This window comes from Pongo pygmaeus, chromosome 12 (genome assembly GCF_028885625.2).
Source record: "Pongo pygmaeus isolate AG05252 chromosome 12, NHGRI_mPonPyg2-v2.0_pri, whole genome shotgun sequence".
NCBI lineage: Eukaryota > Metazoa > Chordata > Mammalia > Primates > Hominidae > Pongo > Pongo pygmaeus.
In genome coordinates, this window is record NC_072385.2 from 41,179,586 (window position 1) to 41,205,376 (window position 25,791).

The 25,791-nt window shown below is 38.5% G+C and overlaps 1 protein-coding gene across 8 annotated transcripts in view; it reads right to left on the reverse strand.

Moving 5' to 3' along the window:
• SEPTIN10 (septin 10) overlaps nucleotides 1-25,791 on the reverse strand; it is a 71,718-nt gene that overhangs the window by 19,983 nt on the left and 25,944 nt on the right. For 5 of the 8 annotated variants that reach the window (XM_054475012.2, XM_054475011.2, XM_054475014.2 and 2 more), the window contains 6 exons: nucleotides 22,742-22,859; nucleotides 22,147-22,342; nucleotides 11,585-11,771; nucleotides 4,809-4,970; nucleotides 2,754-2,850; nucleotides 1,354-1,522 (listed from right to left, as the gene is read on the reverse strand). In XM_054475012.2, coding sequence (XP_054330987.1) covers nucleotides 1,354-1,522; nucleotides 2,754-2,850; nucleotides 4,809-4,970; nucleotides 11,585-11,771; nucleotides 22,147-22,342; nucleotides 22,742-22,859 — 929 coding nt within the window. Of the gene's footprint in view, nucleotides 1-13; nucleotides 1,523-2,753; nucleotides 2,851-4,808; nucleotides 4,971-11,584; nucleotides 11,772-22,146; nucleotides 22,343-22,741; nucleotides 22,860-25,791 lie in introns of all 8 variants that reach the window. The other 3 variants (XR_010123031.1, XM_063648537.1, XM_054475017.2) reach the window with 3 other exon arrangements.

Consider the following 25,791-nt stretch of genomic DNA (forward strand, 5'->3'; position numbering starts at 1 on the left):
GTGATTCTCCCACCTCAGCCTCCTGAGTAGCTGGTTTCACAGGAGTATGCCACCACACCCAGCTAATTTGTGTAATTTTAGTAGAGACGGGGTTTCACCATGTTGGCCAGGCTGGTCTTGAACTCCTGACCTCAAGTGGTCTGCCTGCCTTGGCCTCCCAAAGTGCTGGGATTACAGGCATGAACCACCATGCCCGGCCATAAGTATATACAATTCTTAATTCATTATGCTACCAGAAGTGAAAACATTAATTAACTCCATAGACTGAAGAAACTTAAAAATTTAACTTCATCTAAGATTAAGTCTTCCAAAAGCTTATATGCAACAGCGCAACTGATTTGATGCACTCCTCCCCCTTTCTTTTGTTTACTCTGGTGCAGGTGCTAAGAACCAGGGAAATAACAAATGCAAACAATGCAATGGAAAAGGAATCCTCAGTCTCATAAAAGAGTTTAAAATAGCACTTGTCCCAAGGATCTCATGCTTTCCTGCATGCAAACACTGTTCTGGAATGCTACATCAAATTGATCTGATTCAGCACACTAAGGATTTGAGTTGCATAAAGTCTGGGATACAGCACCATATAAAATTACCAAGGAAGTTTCTACAACTTTTAATGCTTTAGATTACTGAGCAAGGAGGGGTACAGATTCTAAAATTCTTATAACTACACTGTAATATGGCAAGAAACAATCTAATCTCCGACTCCCTACAAGCACTCTCATTCTTCCTTTATAATATGTTTTGCTAAGCTTCACTCATTCCAAAACCTTTACAGAAGAAAAACCAACAGAAAATGTTTTAGTTTATTTTAAATGATTCCTGAGGACTGGTATGGAGGCTCACATTTGTAATCCCAAAGCTTTGCAAGGCTGAGGTAGGAGGATCACTTGAGGCCAGGAGTTTGAGACCAGCCTGGGCAACATAGTAAGACCCTGTCGCTACAAAAAATAAATAAATAAAAATAAGAAAATGATTTGTGTTCCAACTTACCTTTATGACAACAGTTAAATATATCATCTTCTCAGATAAATACAAAAAGAAATCAAATAATGAGGGTATTTTCCTTCAGTTACTCGTGTCAGCATGAACTGAAACAGGGGGCCTCTGCCATACATTCTTCATCATATTTAACTCCTTTTGAGTCAGACAAGGACTTAAAAAGCAAGACTCTTCAAAAGCAAGAAGGAGTCAAGTAATTCAAGAAGCACAATAATTAGTCATTACCAAATGATTCTATATCATGGTTTTGGGAGATTCTAAAAAACACATGCCCCATCACCCTGGATATATAAAAATATGCAATCCTCTCTAACTTCCTCTTTGGTTGGCTTCCCAAGAACCCCACCCTACCTGACCGGCTTGTTTTCTGGGCCCACATCTGTAAAGCCCATTTCCTCCAGTTTGCAGCGCCTGTAAAGCTCATAGTGCCTGGTATGGGTCTGCTCTCGCAGGTCCTCCATATTTGTACAAATGAGCATTTCCCGCAGCTTTACAAAGTCACAGTGGTTTTCATTTTCCACTAGCCAAAAAAAAAATAAGAAAAGAGCAACACTGGATTTTAATTCCTGGCACACAACTAAGTGTTTGCTGAATGAACAAATAAATGAAAACATGTGAAACAACAAATAGCAAAATGATCAGTTTGATTAATAGCTATGATTATTTTATACAAGTAACCAAGGAAGAAGCTCTTGCAGTATAAACACTGTATCATAGGCAATGTGAATTAACAGACCAGGAGATTTACTTTAAATTTAGTAGCCAATGGATCACCAGGAAATACTAAAAAAGACACAACTTATTGTTAACCAAGTGTTCTAGTTATTTCACACTAATATTTTGTTAGCAGTTTACAAACTATCCTGAAGACATTTCACATAATGTTTAAAAAGAGTATGTAATATTAGTTCACTAAAACTTCAAAGTAATAAATTCTGCAAACTCAAGAATACTATCCATCCCTGCTATAATTATCAAATTCTTTTTATAGAACACATTTATGATCCTGTGTTAGACACTATTCAAAATTAGTGAACACACTTACACGATCCTTCTTCTATGTTTACAGTGACCAGAGGACTACAAATAAATATATTTTATTGTGACCAATACTCTTTAGTATAATTATTACTTTTATATTTTTATAAAATTAAAAATGTTACATTTTCTCAATATTTTTCATTAATTATGAAATTTATCAATTAAGAAAAAAATCAGCGTTTGGAAATCTATACTAGTAAGGGTAATCTATTCACCATTAATTAGTACTATAAGTAAATGAACCATACAATACTATTTACTTACTCATTATAATGTCAAATAATCTAAATGTCAAGTAGATTTAACTTTTTAAGTTGGCTGACTGGTTTATTCTGGAAATAGCTGGCAATACTTTGATCAGTAAAAATATATAAATTTATAAGATGGTTGACTGTTCTTATAGTTAAGTGGTAATTAGTGATGTTTGATGTCTGAACACTACTTTCCACATTCACATTTTGGTCAGAGTGCCCCACTGGTGTTTCCCACCTACTGACAGGGTACCGTGGGGGCGGCGGGGGTAATGTGTGTGTGGCATAATGAGAAGGGGGAGACTCTACACGGCCTCCAGACTTTGGCTAAAATGGTACACAGCCAACTCCTGACAACCAATCACATCCAAACTAAGCATCACCCCAAAGAAGGCATGAAAGGTAGCTTTGAGATTACTAGATAGATACATATTTCTAGTCATCCTTTGTCTCATTTACCTTGTACAACACCCCAAGGGTACTGGCGAGCTTTGACCATCTTGTTTCCGACTTTTACCTCATCCATACTTCCCACAACAGCAAACGGCAACTGTCCCTGAAAAAGAATATTGAGCACATCTTCTCATACCACTGTGATAACTGACTAGATAAAAGAAATTTTATGTAAGAGAGAAGAGAATAATTAAATAACAAACCTATTAAAATCGAATGGTCAGCTATGCCTCAGATTTTAAAACCTGCCAGTGAATATTTGTTAACTGTTCTACAAGAGTCATCTTTGGGCCCCATAAAGAAAAGTATTTACATGTAAGGCATTATGCTATTGGGAATACACTCAAACAAAAAAATTTTTTTATTTATTTTTATTTTTATTTTTTTGAGACAGAGTCTCACTCTGTCGCCCAAGCTGAAGTGCAGTGACACGATCTCAGCTCACTGCAGCCTCCGCCTCCTGGGTTCCAGTGATTCTCCTGCCTCAGCCTCCCGAGTAGCTGGGATTACAGTTGCCCACCACAACACCCAGCTAATTTTTGCATTTTTAGTAGAGACAGCGTTCACCATGTTGGCCAGGCTTGTCTCGAACTCCTGACCTCAGGTGATCTGCCTGTCTTGGGATTACAGGTGTGAGCCCTATAATCCCAAAGTGCTGGGATTATAGGTGTGAGCCACCGCACCTGGCCGAAAAAGAATTTTCCCCTAAAAGACAAAGATAATGTTGAGGAAATTACACATATACACACCTACAGTATACAAAATGTATATGTAACTATACAATAGTGTATTCCTATTGTGTGTGTGTGTGTGTGTACAGTGTGTGGGTGTATAGATATAGTACTAATATAAAGTAGTATACAAAGTCCCAAATTAATGTCAATATAGTAAATGTCCTAGAAATTGAGAGGAGTGAGAGATCACTAGGAGCAGGAAGATACAAGCTAACCCAGATCAAAAAGAACAAGATTTAGATGGATAAGCAAAGTGGGAAGAAATGGCTTAGAAAAGGAAAAGATTCTGAACAAAATGCAATAGCTAGGTTCAGGGGCAGGGAGTAGACTGGTCTGTCTGAAGTTGAGGATGAATACAGGGGAAAAGTCTAATGTAAAAATTATTAATTACTATGTTGAATATTTTAAAATTGACATATTTAGTTTCTTAATGGTGGCTTTCTGAATATTCTAGTTGAGCGCAAGAAATAAAATTAGATGTAAAGACAATTTAACATACAGGAATTAAGATCACCTCATTTACATTAGTCAGTTTTTTTTACAGATTTAGTTTAGGTACACTAATATAAAAGTGGTATGAAAAATCAGAAAAGGAAAATAGAAGAAATGGAATGAACAATTATTGAAAGTCACTGTTAGGCGCTTAACAAAGGTGACATCATTTGTCCCTCACAACAACCCTTAAGATGGGCAGTATTAACCTAACTTTGTAGATATGTTAAGTCTCAGGGAGGTTAGTAACTCCAATGAACATATGGCCAACCAAGCCTGTCGGATTTCAAAACCCATGATCCTACAAAACATAACCAGGTGTTTTAAAAATGTGTTAGCTTCAAGAAAGTAAAATTAAGAACTTAGTCACCTTCCACTGTATTAAACTAAAAGTTACATGAATGTAACTTGACACTATGAGAGAGAAGGAGCATAAATACTAGTTTTAAGAGACCTCCTTAAAGATTTTAAGATTCTACAGCATGCAAAGGGAGGTGTAAAGTCTTCTCATGTTTATAAAGACAGGGTAGGAGGGTATCATCTTTCTAAGGCAATTCATATGGCTCCACAAAAGGTATATCCCAGTCTCACAAATGTATCACTTTATTTTGGTGAAAGCAGAGTGAAAGAAAAATATGCTTAAAAATAAATTCTCCTTACACTTTTTCCAACTTAAAAAACTAAACATTTTCCCATACTGGACTTTTTGAAAATTCACCTTGTTTGAAGTCTTTTTGGAAGACACAAGTGAAAGTGTATTAGCAGCAATATTACTCACAAATTACAGTTTTATTTTCACATGGAAAACAGAATTAACATTCAGTCAGGAGCTCACATTCATTGCAGCGTTGACCTTAGCAATAGTGTCATCATCCGTTGGGAACTGGTATATCTGGACGCCATTGCTGACCAATTCACTCATGAGCTTGATCTTAAACTTCTGTAATTCAGTTTTAGAAACCGTATCTGCTTTGGCAATCACTGGTATAATGTTTACCTATTAAGAATAAAGAAAAACAAAATCTTATTGAGGATTTTTTTTTTCAATCCTGCAGCTGTTTTTTCACTCAAAACCGTTCATTCTGACAATGAATTTCCCTAACCTGGATCAGGGGGCTGGCAAACTATGGTCCATCTCGCTGTTGATCTTGATACATAAAGATTTACAGGAACGCTGCCACGCCCATTTGCTTGTGTACTGTCTACAGTTGCGTTCACACTACAACAGCAGAGATGAGTTGCTGCTGCCATAAACCACAGGGCCTGTGAAGCCCAGTGTATTCTCAGCCTGGCCCTCTGCAGAAAAGGCATGCCAACCCCGACCTAGATGGCCATTCTCCTGTATATATACACCCCTTATATACTCATTCCTACAGATGCTGGCCACACAATATTTTTTTTTTTTTTTTTTTGAGATGGAGTCTCGCTCTAACCCAGGCTGGAGTGCAATGGTGCAATCTCAACTCACTGCAACCACTGCCTTCTGGGTTCAAGCGATTCTCTTTCCTCAACCTCCCAAGTAGCTGGGATTACAGGCACCTCAATCAATGCTTTCAGAAAGCAGAACTCTTATAAGATTAATCTTCCATTTGAATTTAGGTTTAGAAATCTCACATTCCCTTCTCTCTCAAAATCTTGCAATTTCATCATACACTTAAAAAGTAAAATGTGATAAAAGGTAAACTGAATTGCCTCCTCAATTCACTAAGAATTTTTATTTTTTAATAATCTAAGCACTAAGTAACCAGGGTGATTGATCCCTCAGCAAAACTAAAAGACAGGTGAAACTCCTCTTTCTGCCTCTTGTTTCAGGACTGACTCCATGCCTACCTGTGCCCCATTGTCACAGACTTACTTAGACAGCAGAGGAAGCAAACTGTATGTACTACTATCTTAAAAGTGTTCATGATGCAAAGGAATAACTTTCTCAGTATTATTTAAAGTCCTATCACTGACAGAGGGCAAAAGATTTGGGGTTGTGAAGACCGAATAAGTTGTAAATCTAATTCTATAAGATTAATATCCCCACAAAAGACTGATAGCTCCACAAATTTGTGACTGGTGGTTCTTAAGTTTTTAGTTTGTTTTTCATCAAAAACCTCAGGCTAATCAGTCATATGTATCAAGACAGTAAAACCTCAATGTAATTTTCAGATTAAAAGTAAAAAATGACCAGGCGCGGTGGCTCACGCCTGTAATCCCAGCACTTTGGGAGGCTGAGGCGAGTGGATCACCTGAGGTCAGGAGTTCGAGACCAGCCTGACCAAAATGGAGAAACCCCATCTCCACTAAAAATACAAAATAATTAGGTGGGCATGGTGGCACATGCCTGTAATCCCAGCTACTCAGTAGGCTGCAGCAGGCGAATCGCTTGAACCCAGGAGGCAGAGGTTGCAGTGAGCCGAGATCGCGTCATTGCATTCCACACTTCAGCCTGGGCAACAAGAGCAAAACTCTTGTAAAACTCTTCTAAAAAAACAAAAACAAAAAAAACAAAAAAAAAAGGAAAAATTATAATTCCTATTCTAAATTTTTTTCTCTTCTCAAATTTCAGATTGATGCCAAGTATATATCTGAATTTATCAGTCTTCCATATGCTCCAAAGGAGAGAAATTTTTTCTGTCTATGAAATTAATGGCAGAAAACTTTCCAGCAATCCTAAGTAAACAACTTTCCTGTTAAATTAGTCAAAGTACATAAACATTTTGGTGCCAAGTCCTTAGTTTCAATATTATATACTTAGGTATTCAACAAATTATGCCAAGTTAATAACTTATAATTGCTTGCACCATAAACTGCAGTAGACTGAATACTAAACATCAATGTTTACATGACTATTAGAGGCAGGGAAAGTAACAGAATTGCCCAAAGAGGGTCGCTTGTCACCAATGGCATAAGAGAAGATAACTTTCCATGTCAAGCAGTTGAGTGTTCTGCTTTTTAGGAACAGAAGACAACTATCTGGAGGCGGCCTGGGGAGTGGCAAGATGAGGTCAGCAAGGACACCACCTCTCATCTTTATGTAGTGCCCTTGTGTAAGTTAGAATTTCCCTACACCTGCCAACTGCCGCTACAAAAAAAACCTGTGTATTGCTATTTAAAATGGGCCAAATCAAGTAATTTCAGCATATCCTAGTTTTTCCTTTAAACTTATAACAAAGCTTAGGTGTTAACTTCCTGTCTAGTTTGTACAATAGAAAGCTAAAGGCAGGATTTTGATAAGGTAGTCCCAATTTTAGAATTCGTCTCTCATCAACTGAATAAGGCAGAATTGAGTAGTGACAATCTTTAAATGAGTGCATGATACCCATGACCTTTACTGTTACCATAAAATATTTCATTTTGGTTTGAATGAAATAAGGTATTGGTCAAAAGGTAATACTGTAACGCTCATTAATGTCTTTACAGTTGCCCCCCTCATCATCTGTGGGTTCTGCATCCACAGATTCAACCAACTGAAGATCAAAAATATTAGCGGAAAAAAACTTTTAATGACAGTACAACAATAAAAATAATACAAATTTTAAAATACAATATAACAGCTATTGACATAGCATTTACATTGTATTAGGTTTTTTTTTTTTTCCAAGACGGAGTCTAGCTCTGTTGCCCAGGCTGGAGTGCAGTGGTGTGATCCTGGCTCACTGCAACCTCCGCCTCTCAAGTTCAAGCAATTCTCCTGCCTCAGCCTCCCGAGTAGCTGGGATTACAGGTGCCTGCCACCATGCCCAGCTAATTTTTTTGTATTTTTAGTAGAGACGGGGTTTCACTGTGTTGGCCAGGCTGGTCTTGAACTCCTGACCTCGTGATCCACCTGCCTCGGCCTCTGAAAGTGCTGGGATTACAAGCATGGGCCACCACATCCGGCCTGTATTAGGTATAATAATGAGTAATCTAGAGATTATTTAAAGTATATGCAAGGATACAAGTAGGTTATATACAGTCATGTGCAGCTTAACCATGGTGACATGGTTTGCATTTGTGTCTTCACCCAAATCTCATGTAAAATTGTAATCCCCAGTGTTGGAGGGGTCTGGTGAGAGGTGACTGGATCATGGGGACAGAGCTGTCCCTTGCTGTTCTTGTGGTAGTGAGTTCTCACGAGATCTGATTGTTTAAAAGTGTGTAGCACCTCCCCCTGCACTCCCCTCCTCCTTCTCAGGTCATATAAGACATGCCTGCTTCCCCTTCGCCTTCTGTCATGGTTTTAAGTTTCCTGAAGCCTCCCCAGCCAGGCTTCTTGTACAGCCTAAGGAACTGTAAGTCAATTAAACCTCTTTTCTTCATAAATTACCCAGTCTCAGATAGTTCTTTATAGCAATGCGAGAACGGACTAATAAACATGGTGATAGAAATGCAATAGAAATATGATCTTAGGTGATTTTGATGTTGCGTGAACATCACAGAGTATACTCACACAAACCTGGATGTTATAGCCTATGACACACCTAGGCTGTATGGTATGGCTCATTGTTTCTAGACTATAAGCCTGTACAGCATGTAACTACACTGGATACTGTAGACAGCTATAATACAATGGTAAGTGTGTGTATATGTAGGCAACTATAATACAATGGTAAGTATGTGTATATCTAAACATATCTAAACACAGAAACACATAATACAGTACAGTAAAAATAAGGTATAATCTTATGCGACCATTCTATATTTGGTCCCTTGCTGACTAAAATATAGTTTTGCACTGCAAGACTGTCCTACACTATTTTATATAAGGAATTTCAGCATCCTCAGGGTATTGAAACCAATCCCCCTTGGATACTGAGGGATGACTAGGAAGCATCTAGAACTAGTTGTTACAAGAGTTTGCAGGTTGAACTGCTAGCTCAAGGTGGACTGCCTCTGAACAAGTGCTCATTAGCTCTTCCATTTATTCCTGAAAATCCACTAAGGGAATACATCAATATAAATTGCTCCTGGCTAACACTTCTTAAAGACTTTTGATGATTCAAAGGTGGTTGGGCTGGCCAGTTACCTTGAATACCAGTATGTAAATATCATCAATAAACTGTGCCTGTTAATTTTTAAATAAGTTTTAAATAACAAAACAGTAACAGAGGTGCTTCATATATGCCAGGCATTATACTCAATACTTTGTAATATTCATGTCAGCTAATCTTCCCAAAAGTCTTAGAGTGAGCTCTCTCTAGCCCCCACTCTTTTTTTTTTTTGAGATGGAGTCTCACACTGTCGCCTAGGCTGGAGTGCAGTGGCGTGATCTTGGCTCACTGCAAGCTCTGCCTCCTGGGTTCATGCCATTCTCCTGCCTCAGCCTCCCGAGTAGCTGGGACTACTGGCGCACGCCACGACACCCGGCTGATTTTTTTTTTGTATTTTTAGTAGAGACGGGGTTTCACTGTGTTAGCCAGGATGGTCTCGATCTCCTGACCCTGTGATTTGACCGCCTCGGCCTCCCATACTGACGGATTACAGGTATGAGCCACCGTACCCGGCCTCTAGCCCTATTTTATATATGAAAAATTGAATCCAAGTTTGTCCAGGGCCACATAGCTGCTAAGTGGCGGGGCTGAAGCAGAATCCAGGCACTTCAGCATGACAGCCATGTCCTAACCCCTCTTGACTGCCTGTTTTATACCCGGACGGGTAGACTTCAGCTAACTTTTAAGACAACGTTTTTTTTTTTTTTTTTTGTGAGATGGAGTCTCGCTCTGTCGCCCAGGCTGGAGTGCAGCGGTGCAATCTCAGCTTACCACAACCTCTGCCTCCCGGGTTCAAGCAATTCTCCTGCCTCAGCCTCCTGAGTAGCTGGGGCTTCAGGCATGTGCCATCATGCCTGGCTAATTTTTGTATTTTTAGTAGAGACAAGGTTTCACTATGTTGGCCAGGCTGGTCTCGAACTCCCGACCTTGTGATCCGCCTGCCTTGGCCTCCCAAAGTGCTGGGATTACAGGCATGAGCAACCATGTCCAGCCCAACAACCTTCTTATGTAAAATAAGAGGCAGGTATTTTTACAGGGTAGTTTACACTTTTATCATAAAAAATAAAGAATATATTTAAATCACCAAAGTTGGAAAAGATTAGATAATATATACTTATACAGCATACTAAAGCAAACTTCTATGGCAGATAGGCTCTTACTGGGTATGCCTATTTGCTAAACCCTCTATTTACATGGATCAATTTAATTAATTTTCATATCTGCCTCTTGAGGTAGTTCTTCTCCCTAGTTTTTATTTAAAAGTGGAGGACACTGAAAATCACTTAAGTCCACTGAGGCTCAGAGGGCTAAAGAAACTTGCAAGATCAGACAGCTAATAAATGACAGAGCCAATATCTAGAGCCATCCTCCACTGACACCAGCTTCTACAAGTCTTTATACAAATTACCTCATGCTGCTCCACTCTAGCTAAGACAAAACTGCACACTCTTGTTTTTATGTTCCTTTAACAAATATGAATTTCCATATAATCAGACTCAACTATGAAAACAACTGGCTAAATGGTTAGAACATCTGATCACATGTGATCAGGTGAACAGACTGTCATCTAAGCTACATCAATTTTTGCTAAAACCAGGGGACCAAGCAACTAGTCAAAAGTAAATTGACCGATGTGCCAAAGCTTCACTAGGCAGGCCTTCAGGCTTTCCATACAGGTTTCTGCAGAGAAAGAAGCAGCATCCAGAACAACCTTGGATTTTTAATTCAACTTATACAGTTAGTAAACAGGATCATGAAAGCTTCATTTCGCATACCATTTGAGATTACAGAAAATTCTAACGTTTCTTTAATGTAAGATTATTGTCTTTAGCCATTTTTTAAACAAATATAAAAATCTGAAGTGAGTTAGTTTATGAGTTTTTCTATAGTTCCCTAAATTTATATATAGCTCCTTGGCTCGGAAATTCAAAAATAGGTTTTCTCAGTATGGTCCAAATTAAAATGTATTTTACGACAATATCTAATGAAACATTAGACCTTAATCCTTGTTAATGAAGTTCTTCTCACTTAATAGTGTCATAAAGTAAAATTAGTATCAACTAAATTCTGCATTAAAAACGCAGAGAATACCCATGTTCTGGCATGCAATTTAATCACTAAAAAGGGAACTAAAATTTTATTGCAATATTCCTTCTTTGCATCTCATCTTCCAAACTGAATTTCTCTGAAAAAATAAGCTAGATGGAAATACAAAATGTTTTAAAGATTTCCAGGCACTGGGCATGGTGGCTCATGCCTGTAGTTCTAGCACTTCAGGAGATCAAGGAAGGAAAATCACTTAAGTCCAGGAGCTTGAGACCAACTGGGCAACATAGCAAGACACCCAACTCCACAAAAAAAAAAAATTAAAAAGTTAGCTGGGTGTGGTAGTACATGCTTATAGTCCCAGCTACTTGGGAAGCTGAGGCAGGAGGATCGTTTGAGCCCACGGGTTCGAGGCTGCAGTAAGCCACGATCCCACAACTACCTCCAGCCTGGGTGACAGAGTGACTTTATCTCTAAAAAATAAATAAATAAATAAATAAAAGATGCACAGGATAAAAGTTACAATACATATCCATATTGTAAAAATATTTTAACAGTTAAAAATAAATATTAAAGTATGGTAAGTTGATTCCTTTCCTCAACCCACCTTGCTGTCAAGGTTCTTCATGGTTAAGAGATCAAGTGTCTTCAGAGAGTGGCCTGTCGGTGAAATGAAGTAGAGGCACACATGGATGCGAGAATCATGGTAGGTAAAGAGAGAACGCTTAATCTTCAGTTCTTCTTGGAGATAGGCCTCAAACTGAGCATCTATGTAGTCAACTATCGGTTGGTAGCTGAAAAATTATTTAAATGTTTAACACAACATTATTTGTGCTACCTTAAGATATCTGTGTAACTCTTAGAAGTTTGAGGTCTATATTTTCACTAATTAATAAACAGTTAATATCTATGCTGAACAGACAACTTTAGTGATAAAAAATGTGCAGAACATGCGCAAAAGCTATACAAATGCTTCTCAACTTACAATAGGGTTATATCCTGATAAATCCATCACATAAGTTGAAAATATTAGCTGAAATGCATTTCATATCCCAATAAACCTATCATAAAGTTGAGAAATCATAAGTCAAACTATCCTAAATCCAGTATCATTTGTACTTCCGAAACTGTCAGGGCAATTTGTGCTTGAAATGGTATTGAATTTACATTGATTCATTCTCATAGTAATTCACATGCTGGGTCCTTTTCTGACAAAGCTTCCCACACTTGCCAGACTGCTCAAAGAGGCTGGCAGCAGTCTAATTTGTAATCAAACTGGTACCCAGCTTATTATTTAACTAACTGAGAAAATGCACAGGTATCAATAACTCAAAAGACATTTAAGTCAAAGTCCATGACTCCTTGCCTCTTAGATTTATAAGGCACAAAAAGCCTAAGTAAAGAAGAAGGCACACATCAGCTGAAAGTATCTAATTAGTAATGCTGGCATGTTTTTATTTTTATTTAATTATAAACAAAGGAAAGGCCAATTACATCCTCTGCTCAGATAACTCCTCCCTGGAAATGCAGTCTTCCTTCTGGCTGTCTCAGGTTATTCAGCCTTCAAGATGCAAATCAAATCACAGTGCATGTGCAGAGCAGTGTGCTAATGCTGTTCCAAGAATGGTGTGTGAGCATTCCATTCAGTTCTGATATGCTAAACCACTGCCTTTGCAATTCACTTTTCTACTCTTAACTATTCTCATTAAACAAATCTGGGTTTCCAAGTGAAAATAACAGTAAACAGTTCCCATGTCAAATTCCCTGGAAACCTCTGTAATTATCTTTCTAGCCCTACAATGAACCAGTACCTTGAGCAGCTGAGGTATTTAATAAATGTGTACAAAATTAAATTCTTCTATAAAGTTGCCTGACCTTTCAGTCCTTGAGGATCATCACCTCTTTTAAAATTATAGAATACACATTGTTCTCCCTATGCAAATGGTAAACAATGTGAGGACTGAGACAGTATCTTATACATCTGTGTTTTCCACTAGAACTAGCATAGGCCAGGCTCAGTGGCTCACATCTGTAATCCCAGTGGTTTGGGAGACCAAGGCAGGAGGATCACTTGAGGCCAGGAGTTCAAGAACAGCCTGGGCAACAACACAGCAAGACCCTCATCTCTACTAAAAAATTTTAAAAATCAGCCAGGCATTGTGAGGTGCCTATAGTCCTAGCTACTTGAGAGGCTAAGGCAGGCAGATCCCTTAAGCCCAGAAATTCAAAGCTGCAGTGAGCTGTGATTGTGCCACTGCCCACCAGCCTAGACGACAAAGCAAGATTCTGTTTTAAATGAATTTAAAAATATATATATATAGACAGGGTCTCGCTGTGTTGCCTGGGCTGGTCTTGAACTCCTGGCCTTAAGCAATCATCCTGCCTTGGCCTCCCAAAGTGCTGGGATGACAGGCGTGAGCCACCACATCCGGCCTCAAAAAATGGTATTTTTTTTAATAAGTAAATAAATAAAGGAAATAGCACAAAACCTTGAACATTACAAGAATTCAATTCATCATCAAAGTGATTATTATAACGACAGTTAAGTGATCCTTTGGAAAGTGGTCTAAATGTGACCCAATAGGATTCACTTTCCAAAAAAATAAAATGGGAAAAATTAATCTGTTAAGTATATATTTCACATAAAAATTCCAAAGAAGCTTTTATTAATGACCTGAAATAGGTCAGTAAGAAGACCTATTATATGACCTAAATAACCATAAATGTACCTCTATCTGAATGTTTTGTCTTATGCTATTCAAGAATGAAAATCATAAGGATTTTCTGCTAAATAAATAATATGCCATTCTTTCATAATCTGGACAAAAAGATAAAAAATATGAATCAGAGAGGTGAAGAGTAAAAGACACAAGATATAATGAGAAGATCTAACATATATTTCATCAAAGTTTTCAAAGGAAAAAAACAGAAAAGGGGGCAGAGGCAATATTTACAGAAGAAATGTCTGAGATTTTTTAAAAAGAACTGACGGACACACTATTCAGAGTCAAGAACTCAAACACATCACAAGCAGGGTAAATTAGAAATAATAAAAACCCAGGTACAGCATAGCAAAACTGGATAACAATAAAAACAAAGATCTTAAAAGCACTAGAGGAAATAAAGGAGAGGACCCTTAGGGGAGACTTCTTAATAGCAAAGATAGAAGCCGGGAGAGAATGGAATGATATTTCCAATGGAAGAAAGAAAATAACTGGCAACCCAGAATTGTACATCCAACTAAAATTTCAAGTATCTGAGCAACACAGAAATTTTTGGTTAATAGATGGTAATAAACATATACTGGCCATATAATAATACCTCGTGTAGTTAAAAAATAGAGAACTCGGCCAGGCATGGTGGCTCACTGTAATTTCAGCACTTTGGGAGGCCAAGGCTGGAGGATCACCTGAAGTCAGGAGTTCGAGACCAGCCTGGCCAACATGGCGAAACGCTGTCTCTGCAAAAACGCAAAAATTAGCTGGGCATGATGGCAGGTGCCTGTATCCCAGGTACTCAGGAGGCTGAGGCAGGAGAACTGCTGGAGTGCAGGAGGTAGAGGTTGCAGTGAGCCGAGATCGCGCCATTGCATTCTAGCCTGGGTGACAGAGTGAGACTCCACCTCAAAATTAAAAAAAAAAAAAAAAAAGAAAAAGAGAGAACTCAGTCGGGTAGTGGCTCACGCCTGCAATCCCAGCACTTTGGGAGGCCAAGGCGAGAAGATCGCTTGAGGCCAGGAGTTTGAAATCAGCCTGGCCAACATGGCAAAATCCCATCTCCACTAAAAATACAAAAATTAGCCAGGTGGGGTGGCATGTGCCTGCAGTACCAGCTACACAGGAGGCTGAGGCTTAAGAATCACTTGAACCCAGGAGGGGGAGGTTACAGTGAGCTGAGATTGCGCCACTGCACTTCAGCCTGGGTGACGGAGTGAGACTTTGTCTCAAAAAAAAAAAAAAAAAAAGATAGAGTTAATATATAATAGCAAACAGGAGAAGGGGTTAACAAAATTTAACTGTTCTAAATTTCATTTCATTGTCTATTTGTATTATCAAGGAGAAGTATAAACATTCATCTTCAACTTTAAGTGAAAGATGATGTGTGATAATGTGTAAGAGAACCACTATAAGCATAGAAATCAGGCAAGGAAAAATAAATATAAAACTGGCAGGACAAACAGGAAACACAAAAAAGATGGTAGATTTGAACCTAAATATGTCGGTAATTACATTAATTGTGAAGGAACACGATCAAATAAAGGGTAACCATTGTCAGATTGGGTTTTAAAAGGACAACAATATGCTCAATAAGAAACATGTCTAAAGCACAAGGGCACAGAAAGATTGAAAGTAAAGGACTGAAAAACTACACCAAACATACAGGAGAAAGCTGCAGACAACACTGACATGGAAGCATTACAAGAGAAAAAAGGTCACTACGTAATAATAAAAGTGTCAATGCTTCAGGATAAAATAAAAATGGAGATAAGAAATCTGCTGAAATTGTTGGCCGGGCATGGCAGGCTCATGCCTGTAATCCCAGCACTTTGGGAGGCCGAGGAGGGTGGATCACCTGAGGTCAGGAGTTCGAGGCCAGCCTGGACAACATGGCGAAACCCCATCTCTACTAAAAATACAAAAATTAGCTGGGAGTGCTGTGGGCACCTGTAATCCCAGCTACTCGGGAGGCTGAGGCAGGGGAATCGCTTGAACCCGGGAGGCGGTGGTTACAGTGAACCGAGATCGCGCCACTGCATTCTAGCCTGGGCAACAAAGTGAGACTCCACCTCAAAAAAGAAAAAAAAAAAGAAATTTACTGAAATTGAAAATACTATGTATCAAACTTGTGGAATGTAGCCTAAGCCACGCTTACAGGGTAGTTTATAATACTAAATGCATAAGGCTGAAAATTGATGAGAATTTGGAGCAAAACTCCAAAAGTATAGACGTAAGAGCAGAAAGTAATGAAACAGGAAAAAAGAAAAGCATAAAACTGAAAGGATCAATACAGCCAAAATTTGGTATTTGAAAAGATTAAATAAATTGACAACACTTTGTCAAGACTAATCAAGCAGAAAAAGAAAGGCAGCACAAAAAACTATTATCAGGAAAGACAGAATATCATTACAGATGATGAAGACAATAAAAAGATATTAGGAGTATATTATCAATATTTTTAAGCCATTAATTTGAAACTTCAGATGAAATGGACAGATTCCTGGAAAATTATAACTTACAAAACTGTCTCTAAACAAAACCAACTCTGAATTGTCCTATGATCATTTTTTAAAAATTCAATTCAAAATCTTCTTAGAAAGAAAACCCCAGGCACTGATTTTTTTTATTGGTTAAGTTCCATCAAATATTCCAGGGAAAAATAACTCTGATCTTACAACTCCAAGCCCTAATTTTTTTTTTTTTTTTTTTTTTTTTTTGAGATGGAGTTTCGCTCTTGTTGAGCAGGCTTGAGTGTAATGGCCCAATCTTGGCTCACTGCAAACTCCGCCTCCTGGGTTCAAGTGATTCTCCTGCCTCAGCCTCCTGAGTAGCTGGGATTACAGGCACCTGCCACCACACCTGGCTAATTTTTGTATTTTGGTAGAGACGAGGTTTCACCATGCTGGTCAGGCTGGTCTCAAACTCCTGACCTAAGGTGACCCACCCACCTCGGCCTCCCAAAGTGCTGGGATTACAGGCATGAGCCACCACGCCCAGCCAGGCCCTGATTTTTATTGGTTAGTTCTACCAAACATTCCAGGGAAAAATAACTCTAATCTTATGCAAATTTTTCCAGAAAACAGAGAATGAAAACTCCTTAAATTCCTTTTAGAAGGCTAACACAATCTTGATTTTAAATAAATAAATAAATAAATAAATAAATAAATAAATAAAAGGCTAGGCGCGGTGGCTCATGCCTGTAATCCCAGCACTTTGGGAAGCTAAGGCGTGTGGATCACCTGAGGTCAGTAGTTTGAGACCAGCCTGGCCTACATGGTGAAACCCTGTCTCTACTAAAAATACAAAAATTAGCTGGGCGTGGTGGCAGGCGCCTGTAATCCCAGCTACTCGGGAGGCTGAGGCAGGAGAATCACCTGAACCCAAGAGATGGAGGTTGCAATGAGCCTAGATCGTACCACCGCACTCCAGCCTGGGTGACAAGAGTGAAGCTCCATCTTAAAAAAAGAGTATAAGACAAGAATACAGGCTAAAAAAACTTCACTGATGAACACGATGCAAAAAAAACTAAAAGAAAAATATAGCATAATATAAAAAGAACACTATATTATGATCTCAGAATGGTATCTAAAATTATAAGGTTAATTTGCCAATAAAAAAATCAGTTACTCTAACTCAGCTTACTAAAGATTAAATGAAAGAAGTCACAATTTCTCCATAAAATGCAAAAAAAAAAAAAAAATCTGGTGAAAGTATATATTAATGATTTCTAAAAAAAAAAGAACTTTTACTAATAATATAAAGGAATTTCTTTATTTTATCTAAAACAAAACCCAAAACCAACCAAATAAACAAAAAAATCACAACAAAGCAAGCATGGTACATGGTAAAAAATAAAGCTTTCTCTTTGGGATTAGGATGATGAGGGGATGGTGCCCACTACCATCACTGACTATCCAACAAAATACTGCAGGTCCTACCCAGTACAGTCCAGCATTAACAATGAAATAAAGAAAAATAAAGCCTGTCTTCAGTCATGATAGAGGAACTGGGACTGGATTTATCTTCTCACCTTAAATAACTAGAAACCTGAACAAAATAAATGAAAAAAAGGTTTTAAAACACTGGGAAACAGGCAGTATAAAACTGTGACCACTGAAAAAGGAAATAAATGCCCTCTTTTATGAGCCCTACCATGTCCCAGCTTCCTGACTGGGGACATGTGTCCCGGGCACAGCGCAAAGAGAACACAGAGCCTGGCCATTCACTGAGTTGAGGAAACCCAGACAGGAGTTCAAGGAGGCAAAAGCAACATCTGTAGGTTGGAACAGAAGAGAAGAAAGCTGCACAGGCAGGAAGCACTGCACATCTGGAGAGGGCCCCCAAGTCCCTGGCTAAAGAATAATATGCATATGCAGGACAGCAAAATACCCATGACCATGGCCATTTCCTATATTAGAGCTATGCTAGTGGTTACAACATGCTATACGCTTCTGAAAATTCATTTTGAATGTACACTTAAAATCAGTACAGTTAGGCCAGGAGAGGTGGCTCACGCCTGTAATCCAGCACTTTGGGAGGCTGAGGTTGGCAGATCACCGGAGGTCAGGAGTTCAACACCAGCCTGACCAACATGGTGAAACCTCATCTCTACTTTTTCAAAAATTAGCCGGGTGTCATAGCGGGCACCTGTAATCCCAGCTATTCGGGAGGCTGAGGCATGAGAATCACCTGAACCCAGGAGGCGGAGGTTGCAGTGAGCTGAGATTGCGCCACTGCACTCCTGCCTAGGCGACAGAGCGAGACCCTGTCTCAAAAAAAAAAAAAAAAAAAAAAAAAAAAATCAGTAAAGTTTATTCTATGTAAAGTATATATTAATAAAGCTTATTTAAAAAGAACTAAAGAAAGGTCTGGGAAAAAAAAACCTATTTCAGAGCAGTGGCTCCTCTGGGGGAAGAAATGGGACTGAACACAGGGGAATGGCTAAAGTGCATTCCAACTGATCTGTACCATTTGGTATTTTCACAGAATCGTATTTATATACTGCTTCGGTAATTGATAGAATACAAACAATCCAACAAATAAGTTAATGAGAAAAAACAAGTTATAAAATAGGCAAAAGATGAAAGCATTCCCCTTGAGAACTGAAACAAGATAAGGATGCCTGTGCTCACCATTCTTATTTCACACAGTACTTGAAAGTCCTGGCCAGAGAAGTCAGGCAAGAGACAGAAATAAAAGGCGTCCAAATAGGAAAAGACAAAGTCAAATTATCTCTCTGCAGACAATATAATTTCATACCTAGAAAACTCTAAAGACTCCGCCAAATGGCTCCTGAACTGATAAACAACTTCAGTGAAGTTTCAAGATGCAAAACCAATGTATAAAAATCAGCAGCATTTCTGTATATCAATAATGGTCAAGCTGAGAGCCAAATCAAGAACACAATGCCATGTACAACAGACACACACACACACACACACACACTCACTCACGCAAAAACCTAGGAATACATCTAACCAAAGAGGTGAAAGATATCTGCAAAGAGAACTACAAAACACTGCTGAAAGAAATCACAGATGACACCGACAAACTGAAAAAATGCTCATGGAATCAATATAGTTGGAAGAATCAATATAGTTAAAATGGCCATACTACCCAAAGCAGTCTACAGACTCAACGCTATTGCTGTTTTTTTGTTTTGTTTTTGAGAAGGTATCACTCTGTCCACCCAGGCTGGAAGGGCAGTGGCATGATCACGGCTCACTGCAGCTTCGACTTCCCAGGCTCAAGTGATAGTCCCACTTCAGCCTCCCGAGTAGCTGGCAGTATAGGTGCCTACCAACATGCCTGGTTAATTTTTTTAAATTTTTTGTAGAGATGAGGTCCCACCATGTTGCCCAGGCTAGTCTCAAGACTCCTGGGTAAGCGATCCTCTCTCCTTGACCTCCCAGAGTGCTAGGATTACAGGTGTAAGGCACCACAACTGGCCTCAATGCTATTTCTATCAAACTACCAATGTCATTTTTCACAGAATTAGAAAAAACTATTCTAAAATTCATAAAGAAACAAAAAAGAGACTGAGTAGCCAAAGCAATACTAAGCAAAAGAACAAAGCCTGAGGAATCACATTACCTGACTTCAAACTATACTATAAGGCTACAATAACCAAAACAGCATGGTTGTGGTACAAAAACAGACAAATAGACCAATGGAATAGAACAGAGAACCTAGAAATAAAGCCACACACCTACAGGCATCTGATCTTCAACAAAGCTGACAAAAATAAGCAATGGGGAAAGGACTCTCTATTCAATAAATGGTGCTAGGATAACTGGCTAGCCATATGCAGAAGAATGAAACTGGACCCCTACATTTTACCATAAACAAAAATTAACTCAAGATGGATTAAAGACTGAAATGTAAGACCTCAAACAATAAGAATCCTCGAAGAAAACCTGGAAAACACCATGCTGCACATTGGCCTTGGAAAAGAATTTACGATTAAGTCCTCAAAAGCAAATGCAACAAAAACAAAAATTGCCAGTTAAACTGAAGAGCTTCTACATAGCAAAACAAACCATCATCGGAGTAAACAGACAACCTACAGAATGGGAGAAAATTTTTACAAACTATACATCCAACAATAGTCTAGCAGCCAGAATCTGTAAGAAACTAACAATTAAACAAAGAAAAAACAACCCCATTAAAAAGTGGCCAAAAGACATGGACATACAAGCAGCCAACAAACATGAAAAAACGCTCAACATAACTCATCATTAGAGAAATGCAAATCAAAACCACAATGAGATACCATCTCACAACAGTCAGAATGGCTATTATTAAAAAGTCAAAACACAACAGATACTGGCGAGGCTGTAGAAAAAAGGAAATGCTTGTACCCTGTTGGTGGGAATGTAAATTAATGCAGCCACCGTGGAAAGCAGTTTAGAGATTTCTCAAAGAACTTAAACCAGAACTACCATTCGACCCAGCTATTCCAACTTGGAATATATCCAAAAGAAAATACATCATTCTACCAAAAAGACACATGTACTCATATGTTCATCATAGCTCTGCTCACAATAGCAAAGACATGGAATCAACCTAGCTGCCCATCAACGTGGACTGGATAAAACAAGTGTGGTACATACACACCATGGACTACTACACAGCCATAAAAAAGAACAAAATCAAGTCTTTTGTACCAACATGGATGAAGCTGGAGGCTGTTATCCTAAGCAAATTAACTCAGGAACAAAAAACCAAATACCATATGTTCTCACTTATAAGTAAGTGGGATCTAAACATTGGGTACACATGGATATAAAGATGGCAACAATAGACACTGGGGACTACTAGAGTGGGAAGGGTGATACCGGGTAAAGGCTGAAAAACTAACTATTGGTACTATGCTCACTACCTGGGTAATTGGATCACTTGTACCCCAAACCTCAGCATCACACAATATACCCATGTAATAAACCTGCAAATGTACCCCAAATCTAAACGAAAAGTTGAAATTATTTTTTAAAAGGAAAAAAATTACTTATAAAAATGGAAATAAGACTGGGCGCGGTTGTTCACGCCTGTAATCCTAGCACTTTGGGAGGCCGAGGTGGGTAGATTATCTGAGGTCAGGAGGTCGAGACCAGCCTGGCCAACAAGATGAAACCCTGTCTCTACTAAAAACACAAAAAAAATTAGATGTGGTGACAGGTGGCTGTAATCCTAGCTACTTGGGAGGCTGAGGCAGGATAACCACTTGAACTGGGGAGGTGGAGGTTGCGGTGAGTCGAAATCATGCCACTGCACTCCAGGCTGGGTGACAGAGCGAGACTCCATCTCAAGAAAAAAAAAAAAAAAAAAAAAATTGAAACACATTTCAAAAAGAAAAATGAACAAAAAGTTATTGCTTTACCAATCCTTTTCCCCCTTTCATAGTTTAAATTTGATATAGAATCTCTACTCAATCTTTAAACGACCTTAGGACAAATACTACAACAAACAGAGACACAAGGTAAAATACAAATTAAAATTTCACTATCAAAACTTTCCTGCAATGATTAATAATATAACTGGCTAATTTGATTATAATCTTACAAAAAATTCACGCATCATGTATTTGGCCATTGTATATATTGTTCTTATATGTCTTGTATCTTTTCTTCAAGGAGATAAGCCCTGCCTGAAAATTAGTATAATTAATATACACTGAATTTGCATGTCAGGAAATAATTAAAGCTACTTTTGCTGAAATGCACATTTTAATAAGGTGATTCAAATTATTCTAAAGAAATTAGACAAATGGATAGAAAAATGTCAATGTGCTAATAAGAACAAAATATTGTTTAATTATTTTATTTTTAAAACAATGTGTGGAAGGAAAGGTATGGATTACCATAGGAGAAAATCAAATCATAGTTCATGGGGCTATAAGACCAATGTCTTGAAATAAGAAAAACTTGTTTTATTACAAGAAGAAAACACATACCTCTCTTCTTTATTTATTTGGTCACCAAATCCCACTGTATTCACAATGGTCAATTTCAATTGAACATTACTTTCCTGGAGTTCATATGTCTGAGCTTTAAGTTTAACATTTGGGCAAAAATGTGAGGATTCATAGTCTTCAAAATTAGTATTAAACAATGTGTCAATCAATGTTGATTTTCCAATTCCAGTTTCCCCTGAAACACACAAAGGTACATCTTTATGGCTGCATGAATGGCTGAAAAGAAATACAGCTGTAAATGCCTAGAGTGGTTTCAAAGATCCCAAATATTTCAAAGGCCAGGGTGCGCATGAAAGAAATACACACTACGGCTGGTCCCCCAAGTCATTAGCAGAGCATAGAGTAAGTGTGCTAAGCTACTCAGGACTCTGACAACAACACTGAGATGTTTATAGAACAAGCCAAAAGCTTAAAGCTAAGAAAAACAAAACTAACAGAATCTAAACAACTAAAGAGAATCCCTGGGATCATGATTTCAAATTGATAACATAAGCATTGTTCTGCCCATGACAGGAATGAAGTGAGCACAAGGAATATGAAGGAACAACTTAGAGGAAGAGTAGGTGGCACGTACCCACACAGAGAATATTAAAGCAGAAACCTTGCTGAATGGATCTGTTCACCAGCTGATCAGGCAAACTCTCAAAACCAACATGGCCAGACATAGTCAACGAACGAATGTTTTCTCTTTTCTGAAGGAAAATAAAAACAAAACCAACAGCAATAAAAAAAAAACAACTTTGACTTAAATAGGATGTAGACACACTTGAAAGGACAAATATATCAAATAAATGAAAATTTGTATAATCATTTTACCTCACCTAAGATACAAGTGATTAAGTAAATTTTCGGGAAAAGAAACCTGTGTCCAGATCCTCAAAACACACATTTCTTATCCCCTTCATACAACGAGAGTCTAGCACTATGTATAACATTAAAACATTCGATTTCCAAAATAGGAAAATATCCAACTATGGCATATTCACTTACAAAATAAAAAGTTAAAGTCCATTTGTTTATGATAAAAACTTAGAAAATTCTTACATTAAAATGTCAAGTGAAAAACAAGCACAAAACAAAAGTACAGATACAGGTTCAGCTCCCGGTAATGGCAGAGTAACTTACGTCAAACTTACCCGCCTACTGGTAACAATTACAAGCAACCCTTTTAAGTCACTAGAATGCAACCAAAGGCAGATAGACACTGGACAGAATAAGACTTGAGGGAAGGAAACTTATCAGGTGAGATGAGTTTATCTAGCTTTTTCCCTGAAGGCACTCCCTAGTCATTATGACAAAAGGAAGACAGAGCTCAGGAGGGAAGTTATAGTCTTAATGGGTTAAGATGTCCACTGGAGATTGGGGCAGGCAGATTGGTTGGGAATTCAGGGAGAAAATTCCAGAAGGAAGGGAGTCCAAAATCTACAAACACACTCCACTCAAATCCATGGCTGATGGCCAAACTGCACACATACAGAGGGAATACAAGATCCCAGAAGGGGGAAAATGGGAATTGGGAGGAGCTATGCAGAGTTTTCAAGTGCCATCTTGGGGAGATGGACAGAGCTTAAATTTTAAGCCTGTAAGTTAAAGGGTCTCCTGTAAACACCCTAGGCCTTCTACTGAAACCCTAGATGGGCCACATTTCAGGAGTAAGGTCCATAACTCAGCAATCAGAAAGCACAGCTGAAGCAGACCTGCCTTAACAAAGCCTGTAACAAGGCTCAACATGATCAATGTGATCAGTCAGCAATTTAATTGCCTGTTAGAACAAAGTTCAACACTGCAGAAGAAAACAGAATCTAGCAACTCTACAGTATCTACTATACAATAAAAAAAATTATGACAGGAAAAAAACAAAAATGTGATTCATAGTCAAGAAAGAAAGTCAACAGAAAGAGATCCACAATGAACCAGATGTTTAATTAGCAGGTAAGAACTTTAAATAATGATAACAAATATGCTAAAGAATCTACAGGAAAAAGATGGACATAATGGGTGGCATGACGGGGAATTACAGAAAGATATGAAAGAGCTCGCAACAACAAAAAGCAGCAGACAGAATTTCTAGAATGTAAAAATGCAACATCTGAAGTAAAAAATATATTTAGTACTAAAAGCAGATCAAATAATGGAAGAGAGATTTGTTCAATAGTTATTATTCAAGCTAAAAGTCTCACAGAAAGAAAAAAGATAAAACTATGACAGTCTTAAAAACTTGTGTGAGTGTATCAAATGATCTAACATACCAGTAACTGGAATACAAGGAGAAAAGTTAGAGGCAGAGAGAGAAGGTGAAAGTAGGGAGTAGGAGGGAGGGAAAAAAATATCTAAGTAATAGTGACTGAAAACTTTCTAATTTTCTAAACTTGAACTCAGAGATACAAGAATTTCAGCAAACTACGAACAGGAAATATCCAAAGGAACTCACATCTAGGGACATCACAGCAAACTGCTAAAAAAAAAGATAATGAAAACTTTAGGCCTGGCGTGGTGGCTCACGCCTGTAATCCCAGCACTTTGGGGAGGCCTAGGCGGGTGGATCACAAGGTCAGGAGATTGAGACCATCCTGGCTAACACAGTGAAACCCTGTGTCTACTAAAAATACAAAAAATTAGCTGGGTGTGGTGGCATGCACCTGTAGTCCCAGCTACTCAGGAGGCTGAGGCAGGAGAATCGCTTGAACCCGGGAGGTGGAGCTTGCAGTGAGCCGAGATCGCACCACTGCACTCCAGCCTGGGTGACAAAGCAAGACTCCATCTCAAAAAAACAAAACAAAACAAAACAAAACAAAACAAAAACACACACACAAAAATTACCCTGGCGTGGTGGCACCTATAATCCCAGCTACTCGGGAGGCTGAGGTGGGAGGATCACTTAAACTCAGCAGGCGGACATTGCAGTGAGCTACAGATGTTAAGAAACAATGCAAACCAGAAGACAAAACAATGACCCCTATAAAATGACTCCCCCCAAGAAAAAAAAAAAAGACAACATAGAATTCTACAGCCAATGAAAACATCAAAAATGAAGGCAAAATGAAGACAACTTCAGATAAACAAAATCTGAGAAAATCCACTGCCAGTTGGCCCACAGTATAAGAAATGATAAAAGTTCTTCAAGAGAAAGGAAAATGACAACAGATCTACAAAGAGGAATGAAGATCATCAGAAAGGTAAGTATGTGGGTAAACAAGAGAGGTTTTTTTTAACTTCTTGAAAATACAAATGTTTAAAGCAGTAACAAAAACAACAGGTTACATGCACAAATAAAATGTATAAGAAACACAAAATACAGGAGGAGGACTGAAGGAATATTGTTATAAGGTTTCTACAGTATACATAAAGTGTTACATATGTAATTTTTTTTTTAAGATGGAGTTTTGCTCTTTCGCCCAGGCTGGAGTGAAGTGGTGTGATCTTGGCTCACTGCAACCTCCGTCCCCCAGGTTCAAGGGATTATCCTGCCTCAGCCTCCCGAGTAGCTGGGATAATAGGCGCCCACCACGCCTGGCTAATTTTTGTATTTTTAATAGAGATGGGGTTTCATTGTGTTGGCCAGGCTGGTCTCAAACTCCTGACCTCAGGTGATCCGCCTGCCTCGGCCTCCCAAAGTGCTGGGAT